Below are 15,476 nucleotides of genomic sequence, written 5' to 3' on the forward strand. Positions count from 1 at the left end.
CCCTGATGTGCCAGGCCTTCCTGACAGCTCAGCGGGAAAAGGAACCCTTTCCAACTTGCTCCAATTTTTGTATTTTTAACAATTTGCATATATTTTGTCTATTTCTGCCTGTCTGTTTTGTCAATTTAGTTTGTCAGCTCTGCTGGCCAGGTGCACGTGTATCACTATGTTGTTGTAACAATTGGCTCAGAAATAGTAATTCTCAGTGCTGGAATCTGAACAACCATAGATTTAATAAGTACTGTAAGAAATTAATAGTAAGCAAACTGGCAGCTATCTTAGCAGTCTTTTAACATAACCGATAGACCTGCTGTAATGCACAAAGGTTTTATGTACTTTGAAAGGTATACGTTGTTACTGTCACTGAAGATAGCATTAAATTCAACACACATTTGCAACTTTTCTGCAGCACAAGAGAAAACAGAGAACATCAACTATACCAGTTCTTACCTGTTTTGCAAATGCACATTGGATTTCCATCTACTTGTGCCAAGCAGGTTGAATTGTTTATGCATGGATTGTAAGGCAGCTCACAGGGACTGAAGCGCTGATGGCAGAAGTCACCAGTATAAAATGGAGGACAAATGCATACAAACTGTCCTTGCTTAACAGATTCATAACAGGTGGCTCCATTCAAGCACGGTTCAGAATCACATTCATTTATATCTTCACTGCAGTCTGGCCCTGTCCACCCTGCTGTACAAGTGCATCTGGAAAAAAAAATAAAATTGAATGGTGGCAGGCTGAAAAAATCAACAACTTAACCCAATCAGTTCCAACTATTTCTAGTAAAAAAAAAAATAAATAATCAAGAATCTTTTTCTGTGCATAGCTTTTTTTTCTGCCAGTTTTAGTCATAGTGCAGTCTGATAGAAGTTATACTCAGGTGGTTCTCCCACAATTTATTTGAGCAAAAGCAAGATGACTTATTCTGAATCACAAGATTTATCCACTTGGAGAACTACCTGGTTTAGTTAACGCTGACAGAATCATCTGTGGATCTTCAAGCTGAAACACCACCACAAATTATCAAATGTGGAATGTAAATTTTGTTAAGCTTTAGGATTAGAAAGGCATCTTTTCACATATGTGAAACTACTAAGTAGGTACTTCAGTGTTTGGGATGAAATGTGCCAGGTAGCATTCAGTACACTTTTAAGAAAGAAGGTAGAAAGTTAAAGGCACTAGAAATGATAGAGGAGTCCTCTTTTCACGATCTTTCTCTTTTTTGTATGGTCCTGTGAAGACCTGTCACTGACAACACAGAAAAAAAAAAAACCTTGAGACCAAAATATAAATTACATCTGATTGTAAAGAATCTATCTTTATGAATTAGGTAAATACCTATTTTTTATTTACAACATGAATATGATGATGAGGTTCTAAAAATTCAAAGGTAACAGTTTGCTAATGATCTCAAACTTTGCAGAGAAAATTTCCTCATTAGCTGCAACAAAAGAAGGCTCTATAGGCTTTAGAAAGCATACATTCACATTACTTGCACTGAAGATAGAATTAAATGCAACATACATTTGCAACTGTTTTGCAGGACAACACACAATACAAAAGATTAACTATACCAGCTCTTAACCTTCTTCAACTGATACTGATTACAGGCATTAAACCATTCAAATACAGCTTCATAGTTCTAATTTGATAAAAGGAATTGTTCTTAAAAAACAAACAGGTCATTCATTGGAGAATCAATTACATAGTTCTGTTCTGTAAGGCACAGGTATTGCTTGCCACACAGAAGGCACACTTGGCCCCTTTAAAACACACACAGTTTTCTTTGGAATTTTTAATGTTCTGTTTGATTGATTTGTAGGGTATCATTTCCATGTCACATGAAATGAAATGGGTATTATTAAGGAAATTTACCATTTGAAAGTCACAAGTATTTTAGCAATAAGGATTCAAAAATCAGGTTACTCTATGTTTTTCATGGGAAGACAAACAGTTGTAACTATCAAAAGGTATTCAGGCATTCTTAAAGTAACTATGACAAAAATCACATTTCAGTGTGACAGTTACAAATAAATATGTTTTGTTACTCTGTGTTTACACACAACAAACATACTTGCTTCTGCTATACATGGTAGCATCAATTTAGTATCTAGAGGCAATACCCACTGAGTAACACTGAGTACCAGTGCACCCACTACTCAGTGCTTTGTTTAATTTTCTCCCAAGTAGTCAATCTATAAAAGTACAAGCCTCCATTACAAATTAAGTATCTCCAAATCACTGACACTGGACATAGTAGAACGCTTTGTCCCAATAGATCAGAACAAGTATTTTAGATGTTAATTGTTGTACAGCTGCTTCTTTTTTTCTTGACTTCATTTATGAAGTTCTGAATAAATTACTACCAATTAACTATCATAGAGTGGTATGTACTACCTTGTCTATGCTATGTTCATAGCTTGGAAAGCTCATTGAATGGAGAGCCTTTCAAGTCATATTAGGAGAATGAGGTTTAGTTCTTGACTGGTCCAACTCTTACAGGTTTAACTGAGGTGCAGAGGAGCAAACATAAAACACGTTCCGTTTCCTTCTTTTCCCTAACGAGTTTCATAACTGCCTTTGAGTTATCAGAACTATTCTGTCTGGCCACAGGGAACATTACATCACAGAGAGATCACTGAAACACAGCAGTTATTGAGACTACACAACTAGCCAGTCCTACCCTGGCTTCATGCTAGCTACCAACTGAGATGCAAAGAAAGGTCAATATTAATGCAAAGACAACAATTAATAACATTTAAAAAAAAAAAGTAATACATGCTTTTATGAGACCACATAAAGATAAGATAGTCATTGCTCAACTTCTTTCTGTTCTCTTACCAACTTGTAAACTCAAGATAAAAGGTTCTAATACTGGTACCAAAATACAACTAAAGTTTTCATCTACCTTCTAAAAAGAAAAATGTAAATATGGCAGATGTTCTGCATGCAACTTTTTGTTTATTCCTAAATCATTTAGAAGTGATATAAACTTTTTTGAACTTATTTGCCAGTATTCGGGTTTTAAATAATGCCAAGTTTTATAAAGGCAATCTAAAAGTGCAAGTTACATGTAAATAAAAACTACCATATTAATCAAACATTAGTCAAAATGTCTTTAAGCATGACAGTTTGCTATTACATGTAATTTTCTCTGCTGTATTCTCTAGGAATATATTCAGAACTTTTTAAGAAAATGTGTAAGTCTAAAAGACATGTTTAGTCTAAAACTTACATAAACCTAAGAAAACATAAATCTAAAAGACATATTTATACATGAGTTACTTTAGGTATCTGAAACAATCACCGTCAGTAAACTCATAAAATTAAAGACATTTTCTCTTAAGAACAAGCAAAATCGCTATCTTTATTAACACATAGTTGTAAAAACGTTAGCTTCAGAATTTACAAGGCCTTTCATAAAAGCATTTTGGCATTTATGAAAAAATTGCAAAATTACTAAAGTTAATTCCCTAAATAAGACATATCATATATTCCCAGATTAACTATGAAAACATTTGACTTACTTATATTACACAACCAAGCAATTAGCATCTTATCCTTTCATACCCTAATTGCATACTTGTTTTTGTAGCTTTTATGAACAAGACGACAATAACTATTCAGAAACAATCAGTGTCCTGGTTTAAGGTGACACTATACCAGCTACTAGAAAGACAACTAACTCTATCCCAGCCGAAACCAGGACAATCAAGAATAGTCATATGCCACTCTTTCTGTTCTATATTTTGTACCAAGTTTTCAGAAAATACCAGTCAAAGCATTTGCCTTTGCCACAGATACAGCTGTTTCTACAGAAACAAATGCAATATTCAAGAGGAGCAGAACTGTTTTTTTCTTTAGCGCTTCAGTCATAGCAACAGTAATCCTAAACTGAACCCTCAGATACACTGTGCCCATCATTCCCCTGCCTCTTTATTTGACAGGATCTTGATGAGAAATGGCAAGATGTTCAGTGAAGTTCAGCTCAGCTTGTTAGCTATACAATACATGCAACAATGGTCCATTCTACGGTAAGAGTTTATGTTGTCTAGTGCATTCAATCAAAGCAACTAACAGCCTGAAAAACCTCAGTGCTCAGTGACGAATTTATTCCTTGTAAGCTAGAGGCTACAGGACCATCTGAAGTAGTAAAATGAGAGCTTGCTTTCAATACATGCACAGCTTTGAATTTAAAGCACTACCACACCCCACAAAGTTCCAAAGACATACACTTCCAGTCACCACAGAAACTTCAAATATTCATTTTTCTCTCTTCTCTTTCCTCCCACAAACATCTTTCTTCTTTTACTCTCTGAAAACTTAATGAACTCTTTGTTCCTCGGACAGCTATCTGACCCACCTTACACACTCCACCAGCTTTCACCTGCAAAAGCCCTGTTACAAGTTTCTCTCTGTTATTCTTCTGGTGCTACTATTTCTCCACTCTCACTTGTCCCTCCTAGACGTTCTCCTCAAATTTACACCCACGTTTCTCCTCCTCTCCCCTGAATTCCTCTGAGCCCCTCTTTACCATCACTTCCACTGCTCCTTCTCTACTCTCTTTCTAAAGCTCTCCATTTGTAACCAACCAAATGTGACACAGATTAACTAATTAGAGAGGTCAAGACTGGTAGCAGCCTGGGCTGCACTGCTCATGCCCTGATGGGATTCACAATCTTGAGGGATATGGGCCAGCTGATGAGTAGAGTCAGGGCCCTGAATTTTAGGAGAGCAAACTTTCAGTTGTTTTAAGAAATTAGCTGATGGGATCCCCTAGGAAACTGCCCTCCAGTATAAAGGAGCTGAACAGAGCTGGCAGATCTTTAAGGATATTTTTCTTAGAGCACAGCAGCTCTTGATTTCCACATGCAAGAAACCAGGCAAGGCAGGCAGGAGACCAGCACAGCTTAGTAAGGACCTCCTGGACAAACTGAAGTGTAAGAAGGAAACAGACATGGAACAAGGGACATGTATCCTGGGAAGAATACAGGATGCTGCCCAGATGCGTAGGGATGGGATTAGGAAAGCTAAGGCACATTTGGGAGCTGAATTTGGTAAGGGATGCAAGGACTAGTAAGAAAGGCTTTTACAGGTATGTTGGCCAGAGAAGGAAGATTAAAGAAAAATTTATCTCCACGATAAATAAAGACAGGAGAACTAGTGACAACCGGCATGGAGGAGAAGGCTGAAGTACTCAACAATATTTTGCCTCAGTTTTCAATGCTAATCTCTCTTCCCACACCTCTCAAGCCTCTGAACCTCATGGCAGGAACTGGGGGAATGAAGTCCTTCCAATCCTAGGTCAGGTTTGAGACTACCTGAGGAACCTGAACACACCAAATGGGCCTTATTCATTCAGCTCTAGGGTCCCCAGTACCATAAAGACATTGACCTGTTGGAGCAAGTCCAGAGGATTGTCACAAAAATGCCTATGGAGAAAGGCTGAGAGAGTTGGGCTTACTCAGCCTGGAGAAGAGAAGACTCTGGGGAGACCTTATTGCAGCCTTTCAGTAATTAAAGGGAGCATATAAGAAAGCCAGAGAGAGACTTTTTACCAGGGCCTGTAGTGACAGGACAAGGGACAACTGTTTTAAACTGAAACAGTAGATTCAGATTGGACATAAGAAATAAATTTTTTAACAATAAAGGTGGTGAGACACTGGAACAGGTTGCCCAGAGAAGCTGCGGATGTCCCATCCCTGGAAGTGTTCCAAGGCCAGGTTGAACAGGATGGGGCTTTGAGCAATTTGATCTAGTGGAAGATCTCCCTGCCCCCTGGCAGGGGGGTTGGACAAGATGGTCTTTAAAGGTCCCTTCCAACCCAAACCCCTCTATGATTCTATGACTTTTGCCACTGCCTGGATAAGGCCCTCGGCTGTGCGCTGACCCGGCAGTGCAGGGGCTCGTCCTCTCTGTGGCCTGAGCTGGGTGTCACTGGTTTAACCCCTGCGCTGGGGCCCAGTGACCGCTGCCTGCCCTGCTCCAGCTTCGGCTCCGGGAACAGTCCCTCCAGGAGGGGTGACACCCCCGCCACCTGCAGTCAGTACCTGACAAACCACAGCCCTTTGTGTTGGGTGGGGGGCAGTGGTGTCTGGGGCCACAGCCAGGCTGCAGCTGGCAGAGCAGGAGAAGGAAGTGGGCTGTGACAACCCAAGACTGAGGATGAAACTAGCTGCTTAATCTGTTCCGCACTGCAAAAGTAATATTAGCTTTTATTCTGCTCTTTTTTTATATACTCCTAATACGGGACATATATAATAATCTTTATGAATAGTAGCAGTGGGGTAGAATTTTTAAATGATTGAGGCAAAGTCATAAAGGATAATAATGGCGAAAACTAAAATTCCTAATTCTTTTATTGCTGTGGTTAAGAAGGCAGGACAAATTAACTCCCGAAATAAAAATGCTGTGTTATAAACTTGCTCACTCATTGCCCTTTTCTGAGGTGTGCCAGAAAACTTGTGGTTGATGTAAATAACAGGAAGATCCTTTTCCATACCAGTGCTTTCTACTTCAAGCTCCTGAATCGAAACATACATTTCAGTTCAGGTGTACAACCAATGCCCAAGGTCCACTTGAATGTTGTAAGGAGTGCTGGCCACTGTGAAAGTACTGCAGTATCTCAGCTTAGGGGACCATCATTTTTTTAGGAGTGGCATGTCTTGTTGGTTGCATTTGTCCTGAGCAATTCTTAAGTTAAAAATGAAGTAAAAACACATATATTTAATTGTGCTTTAGATAAATTCCAGATGTGTTTAGATGCTGTCCCAGTCCACAATGGTATGTCAGTAGGTCAGATGTAAGCCTTTCGGCCTTGCCTTTGAGAAATACTAGGGCATCCTTCATTATTACAGTTCATTATGTTTGGACTCGATGATCTTAAAGGTCCTTTGCAACATAACGATACTACGATTCTATGATTACAATATCATCCTTCATTATTACAATTACTACAATAGTCATCATCACTTTTTGTAAACTGAGTAATCAATCTGAGCATAGAGACTAAACTATCCTCTCATCTTCTCAATTCAGCACAAAGAAGTGGTATTATGACTGCTGTGTTAGTCAATAAGGAAGTTCAGCTCCTTGGTCTGTCAATATGACAATGGGAAGTTTCATTAGCAGTGAAATAAACAATAGCTTGGTTTGATTTCAGTGACAAAGGTCAGGGCATAAAACAACTAAACAAAGGAAGAAATAGTCAGGAAGCTCATCCATTATCCAGCGATTTTGATTCCTCAATACACTCATGTCTGTCATGGCCAAGCGATAACTATCTTTCCAAACTGTGTAAATGTGTAGAGCAAGAAAGTGGCTACATAGGAAGAGATATCACCTCGTCCCCTCTCACCTCTCTCCAAAGGATTAATCAGTGAGTTAAAAGCAATTTGCCTTTCACAGAGTAAATTGATAGGTTGAGTATCAATTTCACAATTAGGTTATAAAAGAAATTCTATCTGCCTTTATCAGCTGTTAGAATAATGATGGGAAGCTGAAATTAAGGAAAACAAAATTGTTACCTTTGTCATACATACACCTACCATTTCTTAATTTAACAGAGATGTAGATGCTGGCTTATGGGAAGTATATGCACCACCTGCAGTCTTCAAGTTGAATCTGAAATGGTGGCTATGAAAGCATAGATAAAATACTTGGGGAATGGTACCAGGTAATAACAGACATGCACGGATGAACTCTTTATTATGAGCCTAATCATTCTAAGTCTCTGAGAAGTTTGCATCGTGGAATGCAAAATACATGCAATAGTACAATGACTAATAATATAGTGCATGAACTGTAAATGCAATGGACCTTGCTACCATTACACCTCAGAAATAAAATTGATCTGTAAAAGAACGCTACAGTAAAATCTACACTATGTCCTAAGATAGTTGGTCAAACTTGGTGAAACAACTTTCACTCTTCTCCTCTGTTCACATGCTGTATGAAGGTTGCTGAATACCATGCAAGTCAACACATTTCCTCAGTTACTGCTACTGTCTGTAAAACAATCTATTATTTATTCTGAATATATTACTTCTCAAACTGCATACACAACTTGACCAACTAATGTTCTGTGTATTATCTATTCAATAACAGCAAAGCAAAAGCACTGAATGAATATAAGCCAGAGTTTGATCCCAACAGCCATTGCTAGTATCTAAAAGGAACCATATATTGCTAGTGTTTGTCCATTAGTTCAGTAGGAATATGAATATTGTTGAGCACTGGAAGTTGTTTAAGCAGCAGAACATCAATCCAAGTCTCACATTTCAGCAATTCGTGTTCCACTAATGGAAGAAAATATCAAGAACTTCTGCAAAAGACATGTAGCATGCCATTGCAAAGGCATCTGTAGCGATCCAGACCAGAATACCATTGCGTATCAAGGAGTTAGTGATCCACTAACAGTTGACCTGAGTAGGCATGTACTGTGCTGTGCTATGTAGCACATAGAGGTTGGCCTTGTGGCCTCTGTTGTGTTGCGTGCATCCCTTGACCGCTGGATAAACTTTGTTGGTGAATTTTAACAGAGGAGCCTCAGTACATGTGACTGCACCAGCTGTGTGTCCTTGCCTTCATCTAAGACTGCAGCAACAAGTTCTCATGTAAACATCCCTTCTATTTAACAGTGGAAATGATGAATTCTATTGTTTTCTTGTAAGAAAATCCTGCGAGACCTCAAATAACCTGAATGGGGTAATCTTTTCATAGACAGGCTCTGCATGGCATGCTGGCCCAGACAGAAGGCCCATCTGATGCTGCACAACCCTGGGTTCCCTGAAGGGACAGGAGATTACATACCATCTTCTTTATAGTGTTAGCTCCAATATATGGCATTCTAAGTGATACTGTAGAGTCTGAGTGCCTTTCTTAGTGGAATCATAATGAAACAGCACCTTCTGTTGCAAAGCATCACCTTAGTCCCATTTTAAAAAATAATAAAAACAGGTGCCTGAGTCCCACTGGTTGCGCCTATGCAGCAGAAGCTGTCTTCTTCGCACTGCCCATGCAGGACATGTCGTTCTGTGCTGGGATGACATAGAGGAAAGGAAGGTGCCAAAGGCTATGCCCCCACAGTATGGCACAAATAAGAGATGATGTGTGAAGCTGAAGAGTTGGTACAGACCCAGCATAAACACTATATATGTTTTGCCTGGTTTACTTCACACTAATTCTAGTCTTGCATTATGGACTGAATATCCAGCCGTATTTGTATCATACAGGACACACTCTTGAGTGTATACTCTAATTTAGTTTCATCCAAAAAGATTCCAGTTTGTATGTATAGGATCATTTGACATTGCAAGCCAACCAAAGCATAGCAACTGGGAATATCTAGGAGGTTTAGTTAAAAAAATCTATGTGCAGTCTTAACTAAAACTCACCCTGGAGTAAGCTCCATTTCACCTAGACAGCTGACGGATCTGGCCTTCAGAAACACTGAAGAGCTAGGAATAGACTTGTCTTTCAAACACACAATTCTAACCACTGAAAGTTTGTACATTGTGACTTAAGCCACTTTGAAGATACTGTTTTGTCAGTTGAGAAAAGTTAAGTTACTTTGAAGCTCAGATCTCAGATGAGTTGAATGGCTTTCAGAAGGCATTTCTCCATCTACTTAACTTCATTGGCTATAAAGAAAACAGTGGAGGTAGGCTTACAAACTTAGGGTTCTCTGTCAGATACATGAAGAACTATCTGGACCAAACCGCTTTCCTCAAATTTGAAAATACTATCTAACAGTCTAAATAATTCAGGTACTTTTGAAAATGCAATTGCTTGGGTTTGGTTATTCTTTTAAACTAAACTAAACCTTCTTCCATCCAACATGCTATGAATCCCTCATATTTCAGAGGCAGCTTTACTCTTTACTCCTTTTTACTAAAAAGGTAGTCCAACAGTAAACAGTTTCACATAAATTTCTCATAGAACTGAAGAAGAAATAGTTTTAAGAGTTTTTTGGTGTGTGGATCTGGTAGAACCTACGTCATTTTAAGAACTAGAACCATAACAATAAATACTTATTCCCTCTAGCTTTATGTATTCCCGAGCACTGAAAAAATAAAAAGTGTAATTGTCTTTAAAAAAGCAGGCATAAAAATGAAGCATATCAGATATGCAACTGTCAATTTTCATCATGTCCTACTGAAAGCATGATACCATGAACAGAAGGCTCCACAGCAACTGCTTGATTTCTTAGTTTCTACTGTTTTCAAAAGCTAGATCTATGCTTTTAGAATATATTCCTGATACACATTAAAAAAGCTATTTGTATTTTCTCATTCTGAAGACAAATTGACACGTTTTTCTCCTTTTGTTTCTGAATTAGAAATCAGAAGGGTTAACCCTTTTACATAGAAAACATGAAGTACGATACAAATATAATAAATAAAATCTGCAAATACAATATGCTGAACCCCTTTGGCTTGTTCTTAAAGCTGGAAATAGAAGTAGATATTTACTCCAAACTAGAGAAAAAGGATTTGGGAGGTACATTGCTGGAGAGGGAGGTAAAAAGATTACGTTTCTGCCACTATCATAGCGTGTAAGTGTGCCTTTTGCATGTTTGATGCATACATAAAAACTTCAGAACGTTAGGTAGTTTTCATTCCCTTGCAGTTTAATTGCTTCAGCCTTTTTATCTTTGTCCTTTTTCCCATTTTTTAGGAATAATTGTCTCTATGCTGTATACTTTGCTCCCATAATCCTTTGCCCACATTCTTCCTTTTGGAAACAATAACTAAAATTTATTCCTAATATTCTGGGTATTCAAGGACATGACACAAAGAAAAAACCATGTATTTCTGCATTTACTTTAAGCTCTAGTTCAGCTGCAACGCACAGATTTCTGTTTTAGGAAACAGAATTCTAGGTCCTACAAAGGCTATTTCAACTTTCAACTCCCAAGTTTTTTAATGCAGCTTTTTTTCTTTTTCCATTTTCCTAAATCAAAATACATCTTACATCTGACTGGGTGCAACTTTCAGACTACTGGACCACAGAGGTGAGGTACACCTAGTTCCTTTTCAGACCAACCGAACTATTTGCATATTTATCTCAAGAAGGACTTTGCAGCAAATCTCCTATCTACAAAGCCAGATAAAATTACATTGTTTCCTGTTTCGCCTGGGAAACATTAAAACAATTAAAAATCACCAGTAAAACTGTCACTAGAGGGCAGTCTCATTAGAAGGAATGCTTGTGCTTAAAACAGCACAAACACTGAGTACTTTGAATACTTTTAATTAAGGAAGACAACAAAACAAGTAAAACTGAGCATTATTACTGTCACTCAGGTCACATTGCTTGGAACCAGAAAATACAATACAGTGTGCTATCAACAGCCTTGTTCATAGACCATGACTATGTAGAAAATAATTGGTAAAGTGCCTTCCCATCAGCCTTACCTCCTGAAACTCCTATTTTAGATGCAGCAGGAATTTATTAAAAATGGAAAAAAAAAAAAAAAAAAAGTTTTCATGTTTTGGGAGGTGGGTTTTTTTTACTTTTGCTTTACAGTTTTGGTTATTATCTAGAGTGCTAGGAAAAACTACTTATTGTGTTCAAGATTTTGGAAACAAATTCTAAGAAGATTAAAAGATACCAAATAATCCCTTAAAAAACCAGCAACTTCCTTCTCCTAAATTCCACAAGTTATATCAGAAGGGTATCACAGTCATGTGAATATTTTTGAATGCACCTCAGCAAGTTAGCACACAATGCAAGGTGAGAAGAAAGATCTGTCTAAATTCGTCTTCAGCGTAAAATGATTTTCTGAGTAGCAGCATTAACTTCTTGAATTACTGCAGACCCCCATATAGGGTGCCTATGCACTCTGGCATGGGAAGCTGCTTTTCTGAGTAACATTGTCTATTAAGTAAATCTGCTTTAGATTTCCTTCTGTTCCTCACAAAATGCAAAGGGTAAAGGACATACATTCCTTTTTATCTTACCATCTGTTGTCACTAACAACAAGAGCTGCATTCTTTGCCTATGTGTCCTTCATCCCATGCTGGAACAACAACAATCAATACAACAGCAATAAGGCAACTCAAGACTCTATCCAGCAACCTGAGGGAAAATACATTATTTGCATCTTTTGTAACAGGCAACAATTCTACAAAGATTGAGTCTGCCTGAGAGAATAAAACCTTCATTTGTGAAAACTCAGCATCAGTACATCAATGCTATGGTGAACATTAAGTAAAGAATCTATGTCCAGTATCTTGGATGGTACCGATTTGCTTTGTTAGCGAAAAAAGAAGTATTTTCATTCTTTCAAGAATCTGAGGGAATCAGTTGTCATGCTGCATCCAAGAAGCTGATGTTACATAAAGTTAACCTGTTCCAACTCAGATGTTGAGCTCTAATCAGCTATCTGGAAGACTCTCCGTCTTTGAAGGATTCCTGAACAAAAGGCTTCCATCTCCCTAGCTGCCTGTTTGCTTGTGCTCCTCCATCTTAATTTAATGCCAGTCTTTGATGACACATCTGGCAGCACTGGGTTTATTGTTACACCTATGGAAACTGGCACCTTCAGCACTATCCCCCCTTGGAAATCTCTTCCTCTCTACTAGATTTCAGTGTAAAGAGCCTAGTTGATATGGAAATTAGCTCAATGCCTCTTTTCAGTTTGTATTGCTCTGATATTTTCTGAGAGTTACAAGGTAACTCTCACTGTGTTTTAGTACACTGATTTTGAGACAAGTCCTCTTTGACTTGAGAAATGTGAATGGAAGAAGAATGCTGCACTGAAAAAATAAAAGCCATCACCTGCAAGCAGGTAACAGCCCCTGCAGGAGAGACATTTGTTAAATTTGGAAAGCTTAGTGATGCAACAGTACTTCTGTCATCTGAACTCAAAGCTCTTCACCCAGTGTATAGAGATGACACTGATTACAGAAAAGAAAAATGAACTCTTCAGGTAGAGTGCTAACAACAGAAGGTACTTTTGCTCTAGGGAGTAAAGGAGATCTTTCCTGGTCTGTTCCTTCCACCACGGGCAACAAGACGACCAAGTAAAGGTAATTACAATTGCTAATCTTTATTAGCAATAATTAGCGCAGCAACATAAAGTGGTAGATAGCATGCTGCAACTCTGAAATTTTATGAAGCGCGAGCAATATGAATCTAACCCTGAAGATAGATTACTGACACATTTAGAAAATTTGACATGAAAAATAATTGAACGTAATGCACACCAATTCAGAAGTCTATACAAATGACCTCTGCATAATGATTTGAATGGATGAGACAAACATTTCTCTCCCTCATGTTTCCGACTGTTTCTGAACTCTGCAAACTCTTTTGTCATTTAAGCAAGATGTCTTTATCAGCTTCCCCCCCCCCCCCCCCGATGTTCTATGCCTGTTTTTTAAGCTACTTTCAGGATTGCCACTTGATCTTTACCTTGGGTGTACTCAAGCTCCAAGGAGGTATATCACAGAAGAAACTACATGTCTTTGGCTCAGTCTGACATCAAAGCACTATCAAATTCAGGAATGGAAACAATGGCATAAAAAACAGGTCTTTGAACAAACAGATTAATGTTCCATGTTAAATAATCCTCCTGGGTTTGTTTTTTTTGCATTCCAAATATAGAATACATTCAATACTTGATGCCTAGAACCAATTAGGTACCTGTTAACAACTGATAACCAAGGGCAGCTATGGTATTTAGCATAGCATAATACATCAGATCATCAGGAGATCACTTAACCATATAGTACCAACATTTATACATTTTAAGAGCCCTATTCAAGCATTTTCATCACTCAGCACTAGTCAATTACACATCGAAGTTTATCTGGTGAATCATTTAGCATGTGAACAACTCTCACAATGCTAATTTCAACGTTATAAACTCAGATTTTCAAAGGAGCCTCTATGAAATAGAACATTTGGAAAGGCTACAGAGTTTGTCATCATCAGTACTGGCAGTCTAGAAAATATTTTAGAAAAAGATTAAGCAGCAAGGATGCATCTGTTCTTACATTTATTATAATAGAAAGAAAAGAAAAAGTTTTGCACAAACTGAACTTCATTAATGATTTAAGCCAATATGCCAAATTATAATCTCTTACTATTCACCTAATCCTGTATGAGGACTGTAACTTCCAACAGAAAACTGACGCAGGAAAATTTCATCTTGCCACAACTAAATTTACCTAAGACCACCTAACACAGTCCTTGCCTAAGTTTGCCTAAGAAGAATTATTTAAGTAAACCCACGAAATATTTTATAAAGGAATGCCACAACTTCCAAACATATAAACAGTAGGAAAAGAACAAAAGTAAGGATTTTTAAGTTCAACTCAGTGTTTCTCAATGCAACAAAAAACAATAAATAAATAATAAATAAATATATATATGCTGCTGAAATACAGCAGTCACAAGATGAGGTAGGTATTTCCCTACTATAGGTTCTGTTACAAAACAAAATTCAACTTGTCATGTCCTGGCAACCAGCATTTCAAAAATAGCTTTGTCCTTAAAAAGGTTATTGTTCTGATATAAAGCTATAAAAGCAAACAACAAAAATTATTTTCAATCGGTCTCCAAGAGTCAGTTACATCTTTATCTACCTTTGATATCTACTGTAATATACACAATTCAACTTTCTACTATGGCTGTCTCACTGAGTCATTTCAATAGAGCAAACCTATGAAAATTTAATGACTGCCCCTTCCAGATAGGGAATGACCAAGCCTAAAAGACATACATAACAATACTTACAGATGCTCACAGAGAGGCATGACTTTTGGATTTTTGCTCCCTTTTCTCTAGTTGTGACCTTCAAAGATAAAGGCTTCCTATTATAACTGTGATAGATTTTTTTTTTCACACAACCAAACTGGCATTTGGTGGAAGCAAATATGATAATTACAGATCCTCCATTACTCTGCTTGCTATTGCTGAAGAGTAAGCACTACTTTATAAAGGACCTCTAATAGTGTACTATCTGTAACTGCAGTCTAAATAAACTTTCCTATAATGCTTCTATTGATCTAACAGAACACAACAGTTTAAACCCCAGACTAACCCCAAAAGACTATTAACTAAAATTCGATTACCCATAGAAACTAGTGGTGGGGCAGACAATGTTGATTTTATAATTGTGTATTGTGGTATTGTGTACAGTTTACTTATACTAGAACCATTTCACATAATTTGTACATGTGTACATAGCTTTCATATTGGACTATCACATATAAGCAATCATGTCAAAGATACAACTGCTTTAGCTGAATAACTCGTTACTTTTTCAAACATGCATTTTCTAAACATACAATTATACTCTTCTCCAAAACCAATTTTATACTTGGTAGCACAATCTTTAAAAAAAAAAATACTTTTTTTTTTAAATAAAAGTCTTCTATTAATTTCTTTTACCACATATTAAATGGAAAAACAAAACAACACAAACCAGAACTCTCTTTTTACTTCCATTAGCTACTGGC

General features: G+C 37.5%; 1 protein-coding gene across 1 annotated transcript in view; it reads right to left on the bottom strand.

Annotated features, from left to right (window-relative positions):
- EYS (eyes shut homolog) overlaps positions 1 to 15,476 on the bottom strand; it is a 940,845-nt gene that overhangs the window by 478,316 nt on the left and 447,053 nt on the right. Inside the window, exon 23 of the mRNA XM_049818234.1 lies at positions 451 to 710. Within this exon, the coding sequence (XP_049674191.1) occupies positions 451 to 710 (260 nt within the window). The remainder of the gene's footprint in view (positions 1 to 450; positions 711 to 15,476) is intronic.

Source organism: Accipiter gentilis, chromosome 15, assembly GCF_929443795.1.
Source record: "Accipiter gentilis chromosome 15, bAccGen1.1, whole genome shotgun sequence".
Classification (NCBI taxonomy): domain Eukaryota; kingdom Metazoa; phylum Chordata; class Aves; order Accipitriformes; family Accipitridae; genus Astur; species Astur gentilis.